General features: G+C 46.2%; 1 protein-coding gene across 1 annotated transcript in view; it reads left to right on the plus strand.

Annotated features, from left to right (window-relative positions):
* Nucleotides 1–23,379, plus strand: part of LOC138492787 (probable cation-transporting ATPase 13A4) — a 302,290-nt gene that overhangs the window by 71,649 nt on the left and 207,262 nt on the right. Inside the window, exons 10-13 of the mRNA XM_069620146.1 lie at nt 5,705–5,836; nt 6,954–7,124; nt 11,331–11,488; nt 19,655–19,843. Coding sequence (XP_069476247.1) covers nt 5,705–5,836; nt 6,954–7,124; nt 11,331–11,488; nt 19,655–19,843 — 650 coding nt within the window. The remainder of the gene's footprint in view (nt 1–5,704; nt 5,837–6,953; nt 7,125–11,330; nt 11,489–19,654; nt 19,844–23,379) is intronic.

A 23,379-nucleotide genomic window follows, 5' to 3' on the forward strand; every position in this document is an offset into this window, starting at 1 on the left:
TTCGAAACAGACCCCACAAGAAAGCTGCCCATAGATTGACATTTGATTTGTTGTGTTCCATTTGCTCAGCCTTCTGGGCCTCGGGCGTTTGAGGCTTTGCTTTTCTTAATAAGCACCTGAACCACGTCTAAATCGACAGTCATATGGTCAGACCAACATGAGTCTATGCTCAGCTGCGCTTTCACAAACTCAGGCTCACTATATCATTTAGAGAAATAGGACTCCCACATCTCTGCTTGTATGGGCAACAGTTGAAGCAAGCTCTGAGGTGTGGGTTCCCCAGCCAACCTCCGAAAGGCACACCCATCTTTTCCAAGAATCGTGCCAAGCATGACTTCAGCATCTGGCATAGGTGGGCAGATGCGATGATTTTTGACCCAATTTCTATAAATAAAAATGTAGAGCCTTAACCTTCAAATGATAGGTACTAGTCTCCCTATTTAAATGTCTCAAGGGTCTTTGCAGCCGCATTTCTTTTCAGATAATTTGTTGTCCTATTTTTGCTTAAGTCCTGCTTCCCCCTGGAGGGGTTGGAGGCCCACACTTTTGGATCCTACATATTTTGTACTATTTTTTGCAATGTTCTATAATAAACGGATGACTTTAGCAACATATCCTTTGCTGTTCCTGCCATTTGGAATATACTTTCATTAAAGTGCACTCCTAGCCCAGGTTTCCACACCAATGCATGATTGCTTAGATTAACATCTACTGCAATGTTGAAGGTTAGCTTCTTAGTTTCAACGATATCCACCTCCAAAAACAGTGCTAACAGACAATTGTCACTTCAGTTCGTATTTGTTACCGCCAGCTTCGAGCATCTCCAGTTTATGTCATCAGAGACAAAAAATATAACCTAAGCTAGACTTTGCCAAACCATTTGTCCATGTAAAATGAGGGGGCTTATGACCGCCATGTTACCATTTAACAAAGTTAGGTTGCACCTGTTCAACTCTGTTCTAATAGGAGACCCTCTTTCATCTGGCAGTCCAGATACACAACACCTTACCATGGACCTATAATTGCAACGGTCTAGACACTCGCTATTAAGGTCTCCGAGAATAACCACAGCACAAACGTCTTCCTCCAATAAGTCTGACATGAGATCAGACAAAGCATCTAAAAAGGATGCGTTATGACCAGTAGTCCGGGGTACATATAAAGGATACTCTGGTAGACAGCTGTGATCTTCAGAGTACTTTAATCAGGTTATATCACAAGGAGATCGGAAGCATAGTCATAGGGGAAGCCCACTGGCTCCCACCACCCAGGCTACATCACCAGCAACTGCCCTGGGAGGAATCCCATGGACTCAGCATTCCAGTCAGCCGCACTCCAGGCCTTCCATTCCTGACCTCACACCTACAGGGACACAGAATGCATTCAGGGAGCCGGATAAAGCAGGGGAATAAACACATTATAGGATGTTTTATGCCCCACTCTAGGGTTAAAATATACATGAAAGATGGAGCACAATACTGCCCCGGAGACTTGACCATGTGTTTGGATAAGCCTCACCAGTTGAATGGCTTTTCTATTTCTTTCAACTTTATACGTTGCTTAACCCATACCATTTTTAAGTGTGCACATAAGGCCCCCCGATGGGAGTCCCTGAGTTCCCTCTGTGGCATTCACAAACAGAACGGTAAAACCGTCCACCAAAAGCACTGTCGTTAGCCACGTTTCCTGTAGACTCAAACGGGAGTATAACCTTAGAGACCACGATCCCATGAGTCCAAGGAGAACGGGCTCTTTCAAGAAAATCTAGAACTGCCAGAGTTGCCCCCATGTGGGGCAGTTGATATAGAGTTCCAATCATACGAGGAAGGCACTTCCACCAGGTGTTAATCCAAATGCTTTACCCGCTGAATCAGCATTTGAGCCTATACTTATATGTAATGGATAACGCTGCACCACTTCCAATGGTTTCAATTGAGTAGACACATTTAGGCTACAAAAAGGCTCACTAGTATGCTTATTTTCCAATAAAATATTGCATTACATCACAACCCAGTGAAAAAGAGAAACCAACTCTGACAGAACCAAGTTTCTAATCACTTGTGAGTATAACTTAATGAGATCGACGTTTCTTTTCAACACACATTTCACCCGAGCCAAATCTCCAGAAGTTATCAAATGGAGATTTGTAATTTCTGAGAAGACTGCCATATCATGACAACAATTTAGGGGTGGAGGATCACGATCCGTAAATACCTGTTTCAGAAATACAACATGAACATCTGAAAAGGTAACAGACCCTGCAGACCTTTCTCCCCCTTCTTGATATTAAGCTGATTTCCCAGAGTTAAATCACAAACTTGGGTCTTGGCATTATCCATCAAATGTTGTACCATTGTTGTACGGAACAAAGAGTAAGAGCCTTGGGCCCTATTCTGTGTCAACGTTAGAGTTGGACAATGTAATAAAGACCTCTTTTCCTCCAAAGTCACAAAGGGTGCAGTCATAGAGGGTTGTATATTTGGCATTTCAGCCTCTGGATCAAGTACTGGAAGTAATTCCGATAACTTCTTTTGTTTCTCCTCTAGTGTGGTAAAAACAGGAGTAAAATTAACATGTTTTTCTAAAGTACAGTTCCTTGATCCAGGCAATGCCAACGGCACCATCGTCTTCAGGTCAGGGTCAAAAGGGCTCAATATTCTTTGTACGGATCTTGGTACTTCTTCCACGATCCGGCTTTTCTATTGTTGAGCGGAAATAGCCTTTAAATGTTTACCCTTCGAGACACCAACGCCCGTGGTAAGAAAATCAGGGCCAATGATTTCAATTTCACCGGTGATGAGATACCAGCAAATGAGCTCGATTGAACATGATGCACTTTATTGGAATCAATTTCTCTTTCATTTATCAGGGAAGCCAAGGGAGACAGTTCCTCGTAACTACCCAAAGTTTTTTCGGCAGGTTCCCCAATACTCTCATGATAGTATACTCAAATTTAAGGGTACAATGTGGTCTGACACTGGTTTTAGATATTTTTTAATCAAACCTTTGTCCCCTGTGGAGGCAGATTTTGCAATGTGTTTACATTTATGTTGTACTTTCCTAGGTGATAACACTGGTTCAGCAACAGCCACCAGTATCTGATTTGTGTCATTTTCTTTTAAAGATCCCAAATCCTCAGGCAGTAGGACGCTAGGCTCTTCCTGAGTAGGACTTACGGTTTCGCTTCATGTTTTTTGGTTTGTTTTCGGTAAAATATAGCACAGCAAATGTATTTGTAGCTAAATCCCTCGACTCGACAGTAAGAGTGGAAACCCGCACTTCCATAGACTTTCCCACATTTTCCTCTGGTTTCAAGTCCAAGTACTGACTTAATTGTGTTACCAAGTTCACAGTTTCAGGACAAACCTTCTTGTGCGACATTTGCCGCACCGGATCATGTAACAAAACCGAAACCGAGGAAGGCAAGTGTCGTACCCCATTAGAGGGCTCCTTTGTCTCAAATGGTCTCCAGCCTCATTTGAAGAATATAGCACAGGGGAGACATCAGAAGGGGTGTAGATCTGACAACTTCCCTTATGGCATGTTATCTGAACTAAAGTTAGGCTTAGACTGCAAAGTTCCATATATATATATACATATATATATATATATACCCCTCATTTGATTCATTGTACTTTGCTGTTCACGAAATTCATCTGTGATGTCCTCCAAGGATTTGACCAGGTGGGCCAAGGTGAAGTTTAGGGCATGGGGTATTTTGCCATTTATGCAAAGATGTACCCATCATCACTCAGAGGATCGGGTCTTCTCGGAGTCGGGTCTTCTCGGAGTCGGGTCAGTAGGTCCTTCTGGCCGCCAGGCAGTCAATCGGGTGCTTACCTGGAGAGGCAGATCCAGTAGGTTCTGTGAGCTGTGTGGGGTCGGGTTTGTGGTCCTACCAGTTTTTGGGACTTTGGCAAGGGTTCTCGGGTGCCAATGCATGTTATCCTTCTCCTGGAGTGCTCCGGACCACTACAAGGGGCTAACACTATCCTTAATGTGTTTAACAGAAAAATCAATAGGCAAGAAGAAACTCCTTCATAAATTCCCATGCCTGCCTCACAGCAAGTGCTTGGAATCACCCCCATTTCACATAGGTTTCTTATTAAAGAAGCGTGTGTATGTTGGATTATTCAGGAAGTCAAGCATTGTTCCTCTAGTAACAACATTGAAGAGACAAGGTATACATCTGCAGCCCTTGCTCATGCCCTGCAAACTGTGGCACACACAACCATGCACCACGTGCCACCCAATCAACAGTGCTCCATAACACCTTGAATGCATGTTTCATTTATGAAATGTACCTACTTCAGGAGTAACTCAGGTTGTGATCTCTATCTTGCAAGGCCCCTCTGGTGCTCCCGCCACTATTTCCTGCATATGCTCTCAATCTTGCCAGCTGAATTTGAAGGTCTTTCCCGCTTTGAACCACAATGAATTGCCCCCTTCCACAGACATACAAACCTCTGTGAGGGCGCATCTGCATTGGCGCTGGGGTATGTGCCTGGTCCGATAAATGGCAACACCCTTACTCTGAAAGCTAGCTCCTCCTTCCAGCTCCTCCTCCTCTAGACTTCAGAAGGCTCCTGCCTTGGGGGAGGAAACAGAAAGCAAGAAGGGGGACATCCTACTGGCCCCGATGAAGTGACAGATGCCACAGACATGTTGTCCTCATATCGAAATCCCGAGGTTGTCTGAATTAGTATCTATGCTTCATGCTTAGAAGCACTTTAATGTTAGGGTGAGTGTTGGGAATAATTAGATGAACGCCCAGTCCAGCGTGCAGAATAGTAAAGTAAGAACAGAGCACTTATATCACAAAAGTAATTGTCAAATACACAGATCTGTGGTCATTCTTATGTTCCCAAAATGCTGTTTGATTTTATACGAAAGGCCAAGCTGCTATTTGTCTCCTTCCTTGGAGTGCAGCATGAAACAAAGCAGGGGGCTGGTCTAGGCTTTCAGAGCAAAGAAAACTATAAAGTACTTACTATGACAACAATGTATGCTAGAAATGAGCATTGGAAATAAACAGTGCAATGAAATTATTTCTTTTCAGGAAAATAGCTTCTTTTTCTGAGAATATGAACCATTTTGTCCCTCAGAATATTTTACTTTCTTGGAAAGGTTCATGCCCCTACTAAAACGAGTGATCCATGTCTTTCAGCACCAGGGCAATGCTTTATTGTGTTTGCACAACATAGAACAGGAAGTCAGTTGTAGGAACTGCAGCCTGGTCCTCTGGTTCCTTACCAGGTCTGCCAGACCCCTAACACCTGCCGCAGAGCACATCTGTATCCTCGTCATCTCCCCGCACATGGACAATGCTTCCTTCGTGTGAGGAGGACATTCCTGCAGGACGCACGGGATGACAGGAGTGTTACTGTGGCCCAGCAAATGGAGGTGACAGTTCAGGAGAAGAATGGGGGTGGTTCACACTGCGTTCATTGCTCATCATCCTACACAATGCACCCTGCTTCCTCCCATTTTCTGTTGGTCCAGAACAGTGAGCCCCACACAAGATGTCATTCCCATCACATTATTAGGGTTGACTGGCAGAAAATATTGGAAACCTCGCTAATCATGGTAGCATAAACGGAGGGTAAAGCAGAAGAACGCTATTATTTTTATGTCAGGGTGACGATAAATACTTAGTCAATGTGCTACAGCTTCTGTAATATTGTGTATTTCAAATCCTGAATAGGTTGCACTCAAGTGGAGTCCCGGCTCCTGGTCCCAGGAGACATCATTGTCCTGACGGGAAAGAACTTCTTCTTGTCGTGCGATGCCATCCTCATCAGTGGGAGCTGTGTGCTGAACGAGGGCATGCTCACAGGTAACAGCCTCCATTTATCCCAGGGCACTTTCTGCAGAAGTGTATTCGTGTCTTCCTAAAATGCCCAGACAGTCTCAGGCTGTTGTTCAGCTTTGACAGGTTGAATGGGCCTAGTTCAAAGTCTGACCCAGATTGCGCCAGTGATTCCAGCCAGACCCAGACCCAGTTGTGAGGCTGCCCCAGACTGCGCTAGTGGGGACAGCAGCCCTGACCCACTTGCTAAGTCTGACCCACACTGCACTGGCGAGGACTGCAGCCTGACCCATGTGTAAGGCTCAGACAGTGTGTGCTGCTGTGCACTGCAGCCCTGAGCGCGTCTAACTCTGACCCATGCAATCAGTAGGGTTCCTAGATGACCATAAAATAAGTGGTATCAGTAGGGGACCAGCCATACAATGCAGTGAATATGCGGCCATGCACTCAATGGGATCAGGTTAGCATGCATGCATTCAATGGGTTTGGCAAATGACTTTACTGTGAATGGGATCCGCAGGTGACAGGCATGTCAGCAATCGATGGAGGAGCATTCCGTCTTGTGTTGAAGCACAGCTGGAGCCCTGATTCCTAAGAAAGAACCGAGAGCCCCCATTCTGCATTTGAATGGCAATGAAGCAGCCATGGGCTCCATGCAGTCAGAGTGAGGGGGGGGTGCAATCCCCCACACGTTGCTATGGACACCCTGCGGGAATGCACACATATATGGCTTTAATCTTGAATACTATGTTCAGTGCCAAAGGACACAGCAGCAGAAAGGTTCAGTCCCAGTGGCGTCGCCAGGAATAACATTTAGGAGGGGCACAGAGGGGGCCAAAGATAAAGGTAAGGGGGCACAGACAAAAGTAGGGGGAGAACATGGTCACTGCTCGTCTTAGGTAGGGGGGCACAAGGGGGGGCACAGGGTTTCACAGGGGGGGGGCTGGCCCCCCCAGTGCCCCTCTAGCGATGCCACTGCCCCGCCGACTTGTGCAGATCTTGAGGCCATTGAGTGAGGGTCGATGCTTTACTGATGCTGTTGGACTATCAACAGTGTACATTATTCCTATTCCTCTTCTTTACTGATAATGCCCCATGTTAAATTAACACCTGATAATGCCCTCTCCACCACACTTCTATTAAGGTGAATGCATCCCCGTGACCAAGACGCAGCTGCCGCACGCGGACAACTCCATGCCCTGGAGAGAGTTCAGTGGGGAAGATTATAAAAGGCACATCCTGTTCTGCGGGACCCACGTGATACAGACCGAGTCCACGGGCCAGGGTCCAGCCAGGGCTGTCGTGCTGAGGACAGGTGAGTGTGCAGCCAATGTTTGCCCTTCTGGCACTCCTACAACCCGCAGACACTTCACTGCCCACTACAAAAAGAAATCGCAAGACTTCCGGCGGGGTGGGGGGATAGAGACTTTAAGACTGCAGACACGCGTTGGGTTTAAAAGATGGAAGGCCAGGTCAAGAGGTGAGAAACTGGCATGACATAGAAAGGGGAACAGCCAGCTCAAAAGGTGACTGACTGGCATCACATAGAAAAGGGAAGGCCAGCTGAAGAGGTGAGTGACTGGCATCACATAGAAATGGGAAGGCCAGCTGAAGAGGTGAGTGACTGGCATGACATAGAAATGGGAAGGCCAGCTGAAGAGGTGAGTGACTGGCATGACATAGAAAAGGGAAGGCCAGCTGAAGAGGTGAGTGACTGGCATCACATAGAAATGGGAAGGCCAGCTGAAGAGGTAACTGGCATGAAATAAAAAAGGGAAGGCCAGCTCAAGAGGTGAGTGACTGGCATCACATAGAAAATGGAAAAGCCAGCTCAAGAGGTGAGTGACTGGCATCATATAGAAAAGGGAAGGCCAGCTGAAGAGGTAACTGGCATGAAATAAAAAGGGGAAGGCCAGCTGAAGAGGTGAGTGACTGGCATGACATAGAAAGGGGAAGGCCAGCTCAAGATGTGAGTGACTGGCATGACATAGAAAGGGAAAATGCCAGGTCAAGAGGTGAGTGACTGGCATGACATAGAAAGGGGAACAGGCAGATCAAGAGGTGAGTGACTGGCATGACATAGAAAGAGGAACATCAGCTCAAGAAGTGAGTAACTGGTATGACTTAGAAAGGGGAACAGCCAGCTCAAGAGGTGAGTGACTGGCATCACGTAGAAAAGGGAAGGCCATCTGAAGAGGTGAGTGACTGGCATGACATAGAAAAGGGAAGGCCAGCTGAAGAGGTAACTGGCATGACATAAAAAGGGGAAGGCCAGCTCAAGAGGTGAGTGACTGCCATCACATAGGAAGGGGAAGGCCAGCTCAAGAGGTGACTGACTGGCATGACATAGAAAGGGGAAAAGCAGCTCAAGAGGTGAGTGACTGGCATGACATAGAAAAGGGAAGGCCAACTGAAGAGGTGAGTGACTGGCATTACTTAGAAAAGGGAAGGCCAGCTGAAGAGGTAACTGGCATGACATAAAAAGGGGAAGGCCAGCTCAAGAGGTGAGTGACTGGCATGACATAGAAAAAGGAACATTCAGCTCAAGAGGTGACTGACTGGCATGACAGAGAAAGGGGAAGGCCAGCTAAAGGGGTGACTGACTGGCATGACATAGAAAGGGGAACAGCAGCTCAAGAGTCGAGTAACTGGTATGACATAGAAAGGGGAACAGCCAGCTCAAGAGGTGAGTGACTGCCATCACATAGAAAATGGAAGGGCAGCTGAAGAGGTAACTGGCATGACATAAAAAAGGGGAAGGCCAGCTCAAGAGGTGAGTGACTGGTATGACATAGAAAGGGGAAAAGCCAGCTCAAGAGGTGAGTAACTGGCATGACATAGAAAGGGGAACAGCCAGCTCAAGAGGTGAGTGACTGGCATCACGTAGAAAAGGGAAGGCCAGCTGAAGAGGTGAGTGACTGGCATGACATAGAAACGGGAACAGCCAGCTCAAGAGGTGAGTGACTGGCATGACATAGAAAGGGGAACAGCCAGCTCAAGGGGTGAGTGACTGGCATGACATAGAAAGGGGAACTGCAGCTCAATAGGTGAGTGACTGTCATGACATAGAAAGGGGAACAGCAGCTCAAGAGGTGAGTGGCTGGCATGACATAGAAAGGGGAACAGCAGCTCAATAGGTGAGTGACTGGCATGACATAGAAAGGGGAAAAGCCAGCTCAAGAGGTGAGTGACTGGCATGACATAGAAAGGGGAACACCCAGCTCAAGAGGTGAGTGACTGGCATGACAGAGAAAGGGGAAAATCCATCTCAAGAGGTGAGTGACTGGCAAGACTTGCCAGGATATAGAAAGGGGAAAGGCCAGTTCAATAGGTGACTGACTGGCATGACATGGCCGAACATAGAATGGGGAAAGGCCAGCTCAAGAGATGCCTGACTGGCATGACATAGAAAAGGGGAAAGGCCAGCTCAAGAGGTGCCTGACTGGCATGACAGAGAAAGGGGAAAGACCAGCTCAAGAGGTGCCTGACTGGCATGACGTGGCAGGACATAGGAAGGGGATAAGCCAGTTCAATGTGTGCCTCACTGGCATGACACACTTTGCCTAGGGTAGCAGAGAGAGCTGGTAGGTCAGATGTGTAGAATGATATGGAAAATGGGCTATGTCTTTACGCTAGCATCCCAGATGGAAGTCCATGTTCGTCTTGAGTTGGTAGATTTCTGCGTAAAGTCAAGGTTGAGAGAGAGCTGGTGGCTGTAAAGTTGTTCGAAGGGAGAGGCGAGGGCCAGTTTGAATTTAGAGAAAGCATGGTCGATAGATGAGGTGAAAGGTATTGAGAGAGTAAGGAGAGAGGACTTCACATCACCTAGACAGCTTGCCATCGTATCAGTCTGGTTTAGAAAGAAGGGCCCAACGTAGAAGCGAGGGGGCGCGGGTACAGCAACATTAAAGTGAAGAAGGCTGTGGTCACAGAGACACGGATCCATGGACAGAAAAGGTGACGGTGGTGGGTGGGGGGGTTGTGAAAAGAAGATCAGGTCAAGAAAGTTGCCATGGGAGTTGCATTGTTGCTTATGAGGGAGGACAGGGAGCGATCAGAGATCAGGGAATTGGCAGGAGCGATTAGAGGAAGTTTAAAGCAATTTAGTCTATGGACCTCAGTGGGGATAAAGGAGGGAGTAAAGGTTTCATGGGGAGGTTTCTTGGACCAGGAGGCCTGTGGATCAGGGTAACAGTGGTAGGAGTGAGTGGACAGAGCTTGGATTAACTGGGCAAGTGCACCAGCCTGGCTGTCGAGTCAGGTAGAGTGGGGGAAGGTAGCAGCATCAGCATACATGGCATTAAGAGTGGCTGCATCATGAGTAGAACTCCTGGTCATAGAAAGAGCCATGAGCAGGGATTCTGATCCCATGGGGACCGGACACTCGTGGAGACCATATGTGACCGCCGAAGGCAGGATGTAGGAACACAGTGGGGGGGAAGAGACGCCAAGAGGGAGTCGAGGGTGGGGTACATTAGGTCAGAATAAGAGATTCTTTTTGGGGATCCTTTGAGACAGGTGCTAGAATAGAAATGGGATGGGAGCAAGAACAGGGAAGAGTAAACGTGGTATTTGAGTGGACTGAGCAAAGACACCACAGGTGCGAGGTGCAAAGTGGGCCGGATGGAAGAGGGTTAGAGTGATGAGGTGCCTGGGGGCCATCAGCTGGGGTTGGAGCAAGAGGAATACATGAGATAGAAGTGCAGTTAGCTGAGATGATCTGATACCAGTCTAAAGTAGCCAGGGGCCACTATGGATCAGAGTGCACAGTCACACCGATGGAAAGTGACGGACAGGAGATGTTGCTGGCACGTAGGAGACCACAGGGCCAGAGGAGAGGGGAGTCCATTGTCGCACGGCCCAGCAGGAGATTGGGCCACCGGTCAAGGAGGCCAACTAGCATGGGTCCAAGGTAAGAGTCTAGCTGCTGGAATGTATTGGGTCAAGCTCAACTCAGAATGGCACCCTTGACGATAGTGGACGCTCGGAAGTGGAGTGCTGCCACTCCTCTTCAGTGGCCAGGACATTAGAAGGGTAGCCTCTCCTCAGCCTTGCCGTTCTTAAACCAGGTAACTGTGGTTGGCAGAGGGTTAGGAAGGGCAGGGAAAGCAGACGATACATCCCCTCCAGCTGAGGGATAACAGAAAAAGATCCCAAAACACAAAATGGTAAAAACCAGTCCCATTTGGTCGGCACTGTAGAGTAAGACTTTTTTCACAAACATATTTTGATATGAACCCATTACAAGTGGAGCTAAAAAAAACAGAGAAAGGGTGAGACATTTGGATTCGCGGGAAAAACCTGGAAATGGCATTTGGGTGGGTAAGATGATAACAGTTCACCCTGGTCTTGAAAAGGATGACTATAGGCAGCAGGACCAGCGATAGCGACGATCGCCAGAACTTCATGAACGCACTGAGACAGTCGTACACGATAGGCCTGTTATCCTGTCAATCCTCGAACTTGATGAAAATATATGAAGCTGAAAAAGTTTGGTGTCTATTTTCCTTGTCACCCTTAGGCTTCAACACCACGAAAGGTGACATGGTGCGGTCCATCCTATACCCCAAGCCAGTGAACTTCAAGCTGCACCGGGACGTGGGACGCTTTTTCATGTTCCTCGCCTTCCTGGCTTTGATTGGAATTATCTACACGATCATCATTTACGTGCCTAGGGGGGTAAGCTTATTCCCACTTGCATTCCTTTTTTGTGTGTTTTTTTAAGTTTAAATGTTTGTATTTATTAAGTGTAAGAATACACAGTTACAATCTGAGTTTGTGTGAGCCATGAATTATATAACACAGCTTTAGGCTCATAAAATACAATTTGTAGTATAACAATTAAGAACAAATACAGCATGAAATTCGTTAACTTTGTAGATATTTTATGATGTAGAAACTAGGATATAAACAGTATGGGATAATTTTTCATGTGAGCGAGTGACTCAGATTGACCAATAAAGAGAAAAAGGGGGATAATAGGAAGGGTACAAAAATGGGAGAGAAAAACAAAATGTATTCAACAACAATCAGATGAGTAACAGGATAAAGGATAATAGCAATGCAGTCATAAACTAGACTAACAATATAGCTGTCATGTAAATTAAACATTTGTATTTAAGTAATCAACAAAAAGATGCCATCTTTTATCATGTCTGTGAGTGAGGGTGAATTGGCAATACATTTCTCCATTCTATGAACATCGCATATCTTATACCACCAGCCTTTTATAGAGATTTTGGTACCATCTTTCCAAATTGATGTAATCAATGTAATCAAGCGTATTTCTAGAAGTATAAACAGTCAAATATAACAATGGATGACCTAATCGTGCCATCATTGAAGGCCAGACTTCCATGTAGGATGTTGGTCAAATTCAAGGGGATACAGATCTTAAAGATTTGTTAAAGGGAAGCTCAAACATGGTTCCAAAACGTGTTCACCAAGGGACATTCCATAAACATATGACTAAGGTCCCAGAAGTGAGATGAAATGACCAGCATAGATCATTATATGCCAATTTAGATTGGAAAAGCTTCTTAGGAGTGATAAATATTCTACGCATAAAAAAGTAAAGCGTTGGGTAAAATTTGCCAATGTAGATATAGTTTTAGTCTAGGGCCAAATGATTGACCACAATTCATCACCAAAGTGTATTCCACAGTCTTCGTCCCATTGTAGTTCAGATAACCATAGGTTATTAGGAGTTCTTTTAGACCTTATGACTTTGTAGATATCGGATGCTTTGATTTCCTCTGGGAAATCTATGATACACATTCTCAGAGTGTCTACAAGTAATTGCTGGGGGTCTTGCCTACTGCTGGAATCCAGGCACACATTAATTAAATGAAGGTATTGACTAAGAGGGAATGCTAGCAATGAGAATTTATTTTAAAATTCTTCTGCAGAGAGGATATCACCTTCCACAATTATTTGATCGATACATTTAATTCCTTTGTAATCCATACTTTGCAGAAGATAAGCCTCTCGTTTATGGTTATATGCGTATTACACCAGATAAAGGGTGAGAGGGCACTAGCTGGTTTATTCATCTGATGGAATAGAAAGTCCTTCAAATAAGAACTAGTTAGACATACTGTTTTGGAAAATCCCAACTTGGACCCATTGAAAAGATATATTCTATCTTTAAAACCAAATGGTGAAACAAGAAATCTTCACTAGACAGCCAAGTGGTAGGGTCATCATTAACGGAGAACCAGTTTTTGGCTTGTTTGAGAATAAAAGCTCTATGATCATTTTTAAAATTAGGGAAATTAACACCACCATTGACATATGGGTATCTCAATTTGCTAGCAGCAATTATTTTCTTTTTCTTAGAACCCAATAGGAAATCTATACGAATCTTGTCGATAGACTTGAAAAAAGAGGTTGGCAAAGGAAAGTGAAGCATTTGTAAATAATACAGAATCACAGGTGTAAACTTAATTTTGATGGCCCTAATCTTCCACACCAGGATAGGTATAAAGGAGACCGTGTGGTTACAAATCCAGTTAGTTTTGACTGTAATTTTTGAGGCAGAGAGGAGGCCATTGAGATACATAGGTAGTCAATAGAAACAGGATTCCAACTGAGACCAAAGGGGGCAAGACCTTCTTTAACATAGTAGGTGTTAAGGGGAAACAATTCTGATTTATCCTTGTTCAACCTATACCGTGAAAACAGAGAAAAAGGATTAATCGTGTCTAGTAAGTGTGGAAGTGTTGTGGTCGGGTTGTCCAGGAAAATCAATATGTCATCCACATACGCAGCCAGTTTAAATTCAGACCCTCCACATCAAATTCCAACAATGTCTCTATTTGTACATATCAATTCCAAAAGTGGTTCAAGGGCAAGTAAAAATAAAATAGGTGACGGGGGCATCCTTGTGAGGTACTTCTATGGAGGGGGACTCTAGGTGAACATTGATTATTAATCAAAATGGAGGGTTTTGGCTCTGAGTATAACCGCTTACCTAATATAACCATCCCCAATGCCATTTAAGGGCGTGAAATAAAAAGAAATCCCATTCAAGGCGGTCAAAGGCTTTTTCCACATCTAGTGCAATTGCCATATAAGGTTTTGGGATGATTTTTCTTATGTATATAGTGCAATAGGTTCATGAAAAGTCTGAAATTTTCCTGATATAATTTTGCCTTTGAGAAATCCTACTTGATTTGGATTAATTACTTTGCATATAAAGGATTATATTCTATTGGCCACAATCTTTTCAAAGATCTTACAGTCTGAATGAATGAACTAGATTGGTCTATAAATCGTGGGTAATTCATTATCTTTCTTTTCTTTGGGCAACAGGATCAATAGAGCCTCTGCAAAGGAACCTAGTGGCTTATCAAGTTTAGAGAAGAAGTTGTAGAGTGATTCCATTTTAGGAAAGATGGCACAAGATAAATGTGCAAAAAATCTGTAGAAAACCAGTCTGGTCCCGGGGCTTTACCTTTTTTAAGATCTTTAAATAGCCCTAGTTGATTTTGTTCATATGAATGGGAACATCAAGGCTACTTAGGTCAATATTAATAGGATGGTTGTGTTTCAAGCGATCGAAAAATTCATTGAAGTTAAGATTAGTATCAGTATGATCAGAAGAATACAGATTCTCATAGAATTTTGTAAATAAACTCAGGATGTCCGCATTGGAGGTTACTGTTTTGCCTGAAACATTTTTGATTGCAGAAATCCTGGATCTTTGCTTTTTAATTTTGAGATACGAGGCCAGAGCTTTGCCTGCTTTATTGGATGATTGATATATTTTGGATTTGAATTTTAGAAGCACGCGCGTGCCTGCTCCGTGTATTCTCTGTTAATAGAGAAACAGAGGGTTGGAATATGTTTGAGCAGGGCATCATTTTCTGCAGCATTAAACCCTCTCTCCAGAGCTCGTGATTCACTATATAAAACCTCTAAGTCTTTCCTGGCCTCTTTCTTTTGGCTATGTATGAAATAATGTGTCCCCTTAGAGCAGCATTACAGGCATCCCAATGGCAGTAGAGGTGTCTTCATCATTATAAATCTGAAAAAAGAAGTGTTGAAATTCGAGAAAGGATTTCTGGACATTGCCATCCTGAAGAAGTGAGTTGTTGAATCTGCATTGACTTATGTGACAGTTAGCACATCCCAGTTCAATATTAGTAATTACAGGAGAGTGATCTGATATTAGTGATCATTCAATAGTGGAGTCAATTATTGCACATACTAAGGATTTGGTAACACATATATAATCAAGGCGTTATAACAAGTTATGTGGCGAGGAGTGAAAGGTGAAATCTAGATCAGTTGGATAAGCAAATCTCCATGAGTCAACAACGGCAATTGCTGCTAAGCAATTTGTGAATTCAGTGTGTGATTTACTGTGTTTGAATTGGCAAGGGGGTTCTCTATCTAAAAAGGGGCCAATAATATTGTTAAAGCCCCCACAAACTATATCCGGAAGATCTGCTTGAAGGATCATCTGTTTCATTTCAATTCAAAACTTGGGATCAGGGTTGGTGAGCCCATAAATATTTAGAATTGAAAAGACCTGAAAATTAATGAATAAATTAGCTAAATCCCATCTCCCACTATTATCTGTGTCTTTATGTACGATCTGCTATTTAGTACCCTTCTTAATTAGGATAGCCACTCCATTAAGTTAACAATCTGCCCGAATGGCCAATATCTCGCCTGCCCACAACCTCTTCAATTTCATGGATTTCTGTTACGATACATGTATCTCCTGCAAGCAATAGATGGTTTGAATCTGTTGAAATGAGCAAGTACCCTTTGCCTCTTAATTGGGCTGTTAAGACAGTTAACATTCCATGTCATACATCTCAATGCCATAGTTTAGGAAAGAGTAATACTAGTAATATTAATACATGATAAACATTTAACACCTGACCAGAGTCAAAATGTTTTCCGCTTATACAGAAACATGCACATTTCAGAGTGAAGGTAGAGTTCTAAGAGTTGTTAAAGAATGATAGAAATGGGTATAGAAGAAAACAACAACATTGCAACATCTGAGAGTAGGGTGTTGTTAAGAAGGAACTAATAACTTCATTGTAATCGAGATATTTCCACCTAACACATAAGAGGAATTGAAATAGACCAAAAATAAAAGGCTCCAAATTCAGAGTAGCAATGCCAAATGCCATAAGGGGGTGTAAGCGCATCCTACAAAGGTTGAAACAGTGAGCAGCAACCAGAGATAAAGTCAGCTGCAAAGTGTTCCTAGATTGACAGTTCCAGAGGTATGATTATTCAAAGGAAGTACCTTTTAAAGCAAATCGTGAAGCAAAAACCTGTAGTTAAGAAAGAAAAATCATGGGTGGCTAGTGTTGCCTGTGCCCATGGTTTCCATCTTTTGCTGTCTTATGTAGTTTTTTTAAATCAACTGGCTCCTCGAATGACACAGTCTTACCATTAATGGTGGGTGGCCTTGAAAGTGCATGGGTGGATCAAGCCATATCGAGCATTTCAAAGCTTGAGCGCTGGACGATATGAGAGTAGTTCTTTCCTCCCTTGAGCTGTGATTTTAGAAACATCGTGTGAGATAAAGACTCTGTGGTCAGTCCATATTAGAGGCTCCTTCCATTTTGCTTTCTGCAGAATCGATTGGGGTGCGTGTATTCAAGAGGCAACAACATTATTATTCTTGGTGCATTTTTCTTATACGACTCTGCCCTTTTAGGACCAATCCTAGGTGCCCTTTGAATATTCAGAGCCGTGGACGGTTGTAGATTCAAAATATTTGGAAGGGTTTTTTTGAAGAAAAAGAGCTGTATCATCCTCTTCAACTCCTTCTGGAAAGCTGAAGATGTGTAGATTATCTCTACGACTTCTATTTTCCAAGTCTTCACTTTGTTTCTGAAAGGTCAGTATGGATTGTTCCATGTGAGTAACCTTCGTGGCAATGTCTTCAGCCACATTAACCCTTCTCTCTACTTCCTCAATTGTGTTCTCAAAGCTTATCCATCTTTCACCTAATTGTTGGAGCTTGGTATTAGTAGTCTCCATAAAGGGCTTGAGTACTCTTATTTACATTAGAATAGTCTGCATATTTGATTCCAAGATTGTTTGGCTTATGGGGGGATTCACTTGTTGGTCTTTTTAGGGTGGCCGCTACTGTAAAGATGGATTATGGCCACAAAAGCCGGTCAAGTGGCACAGTGAGTAGAGCGCTCGCTTTGACACCCGTGCAGAGCTTGCTAACGCAGGTTCGAATCCCGGTGGGGCCAAAATCAGCCTTTCATCCTTCCGAAGTCGATAAATGAGCACCACACACCGTGGGTAATAATAAGCAGCGCTCAGATACCTGAGGGTTCCTAGCGCTATATAAATGCTACATTATTATAAGGATCAGAAGAGTGTCAAACGGCTCTTCACCTACAATTATAACAAGGTTTGAAACTAACTTCTTGATATTCATGCCACTTATTGAAAAATAATATTAATATAAGGTCTCAATTAAATCAGCTTCAATAATGAGAGTAGGTGGTGTTGACATTGACCACATGCAGGATTCTTCAGCCGCCTCTTTTGTAGAAGCTACTGGTATAATTCTTATTTGTATCAGGAACAGCAAGCAACATATATGCTTACCTGCAGTCCAAGGGCACCACAACCTTTTAATGAATGTCAATTGTCAAATAAGGGCTTAAAATAATGATTGCAGTCGATTGCATCACGTGTAGATACAGGCTTTTGTATATGGCTGAATGTGTTGTGAGGGAAAGCCGTAACTCGATAAAGAAAAGGACGGCATCGAGCCTCCGACACGATCCGACGTAGCTGACAGGAAGTGCGGTGCATCTGAAACTCAATGCCACTGCGTCAAGGCCTCTTGGTCGCTCGGTGAGGGCTGAAAACTGGAGCGCGAAGGAAAGTCGCGGCATCCCCCAAAGATAAGGCAGGTAGATGAGGGTCAGCGGTTCAGGGAGATATTATTTATGCCTCTCTGGTTATTAACTATTTGTAGTAGAGCAGGAACTCCAATGTATGCTGACAACCCGCAGCACGCTTGCTCACCCATCCCCCACTTCCTTAGAATTGTCCTCAAGGGTTCTCATTGGATAATCTGCAGGCTTTACTAATTGTTATAGCTGAACATTGTTCGAATGCCATATTCTACAGCTATAGATAGCACAGAGTGTACTCACAGCCAATTCCCAGGGATGGCTCAGGAAGATTTCTGTCCTATCAACATGCCCACACACACGTGCCAGAAACCCATTCCACAAAAAATGCCCACACCGATTTAAATAGTATCAAAAGGCCCCTGACTGTCCATGTAACTGTAAATACATAAGGCAAGGTGGGCATTAGCCCAAAGAAGCAGAGAAAAGAAACCTGCTTGTTATATAGCGATATATAGGCCTACCATTAGGCAGGTGCAGCTGCACTTGGCTTTGCGCTCATGGGGCCCTGCACAGAGGCTAACCCTCCAGGTGAAAGAGGGTCAGCCTCTCAGAATCTCCAGCGCTGCTGTCCTTGTTGCAGCCAGCAGTCAGGCTTGGATTAAAGATGCCAGCCAGGCATGGCTGTGGCTAGGGGGATGGTGTCCGACACGGCTGGCAGTAAGCCAATTCTAACAGTTTTGGCCACCCCCAAGAAAGGGGTGCTGGCAGACCTTCAACAAACTGCAGTCATTGCAGGTCGTTAAAGGACTACCAGTAGCCAATTACCCCTTTGATCTTTGCCCTCTTCTGAGTGCTCTTCTCCCTTGCAAATGGTTTAGATATTTGACAGTGATGGGTGGGGCCTTTCCACCTGAAAGACCCCTCACAGATTTTTACCTAGCCAATAGGGTTTTCATCATTGCCAAATGCCCAAACATATACAAAAGGAGAGGAAGCCCCCTTTTAAATGTTAGTCATGATACCTGTGACTGAAATGCAGAAAAAGGCACTGCTTTGCATTAGGCACTGTGCTCTTAGCACCTTGAAGCTCCTCCTGTGCTAGATGGAATGACCAATAACATCAGACCAAAAGAACCAGACAGATTCAAAGAATATGGCAAAACACTGCTTTATAACCAGCTTAGAATAAGGTAGGGCAATCTGGCAGGGTGCCCAACCGGCACATGTCCTGGGGGGGGGGGGAAGCTGGACTAAATAAAACATTATTTTTAGTCACTCTGCCTTCATTAAGAAATGCTTTCTGTTATAATTTCTTCATGAAGGCAGAGTAACTACAAAAATAAACTATTTCTTTTTCAAGTCTGAGGGCTCCCCCAGGCATGACAAGGAAGCCTCTAGGCTGGAGGCCTACATGTCATGAGGTGGGGGAGCTCTATGACTTCAAAAAGAAATGGGGGTTTCGTTTTTGCAGTACTAAATGAACTTTGCGCTGACTTTGCACTGCACAAATACACTTTTCCCAGTTCCATGAATCAGGGTTTGTGTCGACAGTGCAAAGTCACTTTGAACCGTGCAAAAAATTCCCTGAATCGGGCCCTTGCACTATTGTGGTGAACTCGCCATCTACAATTCCACCCGTTCACTCATTATTCTAAGGTGCACAAGGAAGTGACCACCACATGGCAAGGCTGCGCGTGGGGCCCGAACGACTGCAGCCACACGAACATTGTCAGGTGCTTTGCTGTTGATAATTGCACTAAACCTATCACCGGAAAGGAGCGGTGAAGGGGCACTATGGACAATCAATAACCAGCGGCAAAGCAACATAACGTGGTCCCTCTCTTGAGGGCCACCAGTTGGCGTACGTCCAAGGTGGGAACAGTGTTCGGAGTCCATGACATCCTTTGCTGTCACACTAGCACAGTGCAACCTTAGCCTTTCGCAGGGTTTCCTCAGGTTTATGCATTTATTTTTCTTTCTTGTCTTCCAGGTTTCCGCCTGGAGAATCATAGTGGAGTCGCTGGTTCTTCTGACCTCCGCCATTTGTCCAATTATACCGGCCGCTCTGACCGTGGGCATCCTCTATGCGAAGAGGAGACTTACCCAGAAGTCCATTTTCAGCATCAGCCCCCACCGGATCAACATGTGCGGACAGCTGAACCTCGTCTGCTTTGACAAGGTGGGGGGCGCCATTTCCTGTCGCTGCAGCTACTGCCAATAGTCACTCACTCCCCAGTGACACCAGTCTCTCGTTCCCCAGTGCCACCAGTCACTCATCCCCCCTGTGCCACCAGTCACTCATTCCCCCAGTGCCACCAGTCACTCATCCCCCGGTACCACCAATCACTCATTGACCAGTGCCACCAGTCACTCATTCCCAAGTGCAATCGGTCACTCAATCCCTGGCGCCACCAGTCACTCATTCCCCAGTGCAATCGGTCACTCAATCCCTGGCGCCACCAGTCACTCATTCCCCAGTGCCATTAGTCACTCATTCCCCATTGACACCAGTCACTCGTCCCCCATACCACCAGTCACTCAATCCCCGGTGCCACCAGTCACTCGTTCCCCAGTGCCACCAGTCACTCGTTGCCCAGTGCCAGCAGTCACTCATTCCCCGGTGCAATCGGTCACTCAATCCCTGGCGCCACCAGTCACTCATTCCCCAGTGCAATCGGTCACTCAATCCCTGGCGCCACCAGTCACTCATTCCCCAGTGCAATCGGTCACTCAATCCCTGGCCCCACCAGTCACTCATTCGCCAGTGCCAATAGTCACTCACTCCCCAGTGACACCAGTCTTTCGTTCCCCAGTGCCACCAATCACTCGTTGCCCAGTGCCAGCAGTCACTCAATCCCCGGTGCCACCAGTCACTCTTTCGCCAGTGCCATTAGTCACTCATTCCCCATTGACACCAGTCACTCGTCCCCCATACCACCAGTCACTCAATCCCCAGTGCCACCAGTCACTCATTGACCAGTGCCAGCAGTCACTCATTCGCCAGTGCCACCGGTCACTCGTTCCCCAGTGCCACCAGTCACTCATCCCCCCTGTGCCACCAGTCACTCATTCCCCCAGTGCCACCAGTCACTCATCCCCCGGTGCCACCAATCACTCATCCCCCCTTGCCGCTGAGATGACACCAGATGATTTCTTTTTACTCGATAACTGTAGGCTTATTTAATATTGCATTTGTTGAATGTTGTGGTTAGGGGCCAAGGGGGGCACACCAGACTAGGACAGTATTTCTTTTACCTCTATTCTCCCACACGCTCAATAGGGCATGTGGCATGGCCAGGAGCAGTCGGGTTGTGACAGCGTCTGCACCCGTCTGTTCCAGGCTGGGCCCGGGTAGAAGTACAGGCACCTCTCAACCTGAAGTTAGAATGAAAGCGCGCATTCAGGGGCCTGATATCCTGAGTATTAGGGCTCCTTTCATGCTTAATAATAATAATAATAATAATTTAGCATTTATATAGCGCTACGAACCCTCAGGTACCCACAGTGTGTGGTGCTCATTTATCGACCTCCGAAGGATGAAGCGATGGCATACGTTGTTGAGGGGAGAATTCTGTGCTTACCAAAGGAGTGTGCCCTTAGAGGTCAAAGCAATACCCATTAACGGCCATTTGGTTGTGGTCCACAGAACAGAGAGTCAGGATCCCATTTTCGGGGTATAGCACCCCTGATTTGGCTGACCTTATTCCCAAGGGTTAAGAAATATGAAGCCATCACTTCACATCCAGGATGGGGGGTGGCCTGGATTTGATTCAACATAGATATGGACTCCCTCCCTGGGCTCCCCAATAGCACTCTGTCACCCCTCCCCCACAAGCCATACAGAACGCAGCAGCAAGACTCATCCGCCACCTACCCAAAAACTCACACATCATCTGAGCTCTCTCCCAGCTCCACTGGCTCCCCCTAAACGCCTCCCCAAACACTGACACATCACCTGAGCTCTCTCCCAGCTCCACTGGCTCCCCGTAACCCCCTACCCAAACACTCACACATCACCTGAGCTCTCTCCCAGCTCCACTGGCTCCCCGTAACCCCCTACCCAAACACTCACACATCACCTGAGTTCTCTCCCAGCTCCACTGGCTCCCTGTAACCCCCTACCCAAACACTCACACATCACCTGAGCTCTCTCCCAGCTCCACTGGCTCCCCCAAAATGCCTAACCAAACACTGACACATCACCTGAGCTCTCTCCCAGCTCCACTGGCTCCCCGTAACCCCCTACCCAAACACTCACACATCACCTGAGCACTCTCCCAGCTCAACTGGCTCCCCGTAACCCCCTACCCAAACACTCACACATCACCTGAGCTCTCTCCCAGCTCCACTGGCTCCCCGTAACCCCCTACCCAAACACTCACACATCACCTGAGTTCTCTCCCAGCTCCACTGGCTCCCTGTAACCCCCTACCCAAACACTCACACATCATCTGAGCTCTCTCCCAGCTCCACTGGCTCCCCGTAACCCCCTACCCAAACACTCACACATCAGCTGAGCTCTACCCCAACTCCACTGGCTCCCCGTAACCCCCTACCCAAAGACTCACATATCACTTGAGCTCTCTCCCAGCTCCACTGGCTCCCCGTAAACCCTACCCAAACACTCACACATCATCTGAGCTCTCTCCCAGCTCCACTGGCTCCCCTTAACCCCCTACCCAAACACTGACACATCAACGGAGCTCTCTCCCAGCTCCACTGGCTCCTCCTAAACCCCTACCCAAACACTGACACATCACCTGAGCTCTCTCCCAGCTCCACTGGCTCCCCGTAAGCCCCTACCCAAACACTCACACATCACCTGATCTCTCTCCCAGCTCCACTAGCTCCCCGTAACCCCCTACCCAAACACTCACACATCACCTGAGCTCTCTCCCAGCTCCACTGGCTCCCTGTAACCCCCTACCCAAACACTCACACATCACCTGAGCTCTCTCCCAGCTCCACTAGCTCCCCCTAAATCCCTACCCAAACACTGACACATCACCTGGGCTCTCTCCCAGCTCCACTGGCTCCCTGTAACCCCCTACCCAAACACTCACACATCACCTGAGCTCTCTCCCAGCTCCACTGGCTCCCCCTAAACCCCTACCCAAACACTCACACATCACCTGAGCTCTCTCCCAGCTCCACTGGCTCCCCGTAAACCTTACCCAAACACTCACACATCATCTGAGCTCTCTCCAAGCTCCACTGGCTCCCCGTTACCCCCTCCCCAAACACTCACACATCACCTGAGCTCTCTACCAGCTCCACTGGCTCCCTGTAAGCTCCGACCCAAACACTCAAACATTACCTGCTCTCTCACCCAGCTCCACTGGCTCCCTGTAACCCCCTACCCAAACACTCAAACATCACCTGCGCTCTCTCCCAGCTCCACTGGCTCCCCGTAACCCCCTACCCAAACACTCACACATCATCTGAGCTCTCTCCCAGCTCCACTGGCTCCCTTGTAACTCCCACCCAAACACTGACACATCACCTGAGCTCTCTCCCAGCTCCACTGGCTCCCTGTAACTCCCTACCCAAACACTCGCACATCACCTGAGCTCTCTCCCAGCTCCACTGGCTCCCCATAACCCCCCACCCAAACACTCTCACTTCACCTGAGCTCTCTCCCAGCTCCATTGGCTCCCTGTAACCCCCTACCCAAACACTCACACATCACCTGAGCTCTCTCCCAGATGCACTGGC

Source organism: Ambystoma mexicanum, chromosome 10 (genome assembly GCF_040938575.1).
Source record: "Ambystoma mexicanum isolate Mex_15411 chromosome 10, UKY_AmexF1_1, whole genome shotgun sequence".
Lineage (NCBI taxonomy): Eukaryota > Metazoa > Chordata > Amphibia > Caudata > Ambystomatidae > Ambystoma > Ambystoma mexicanum.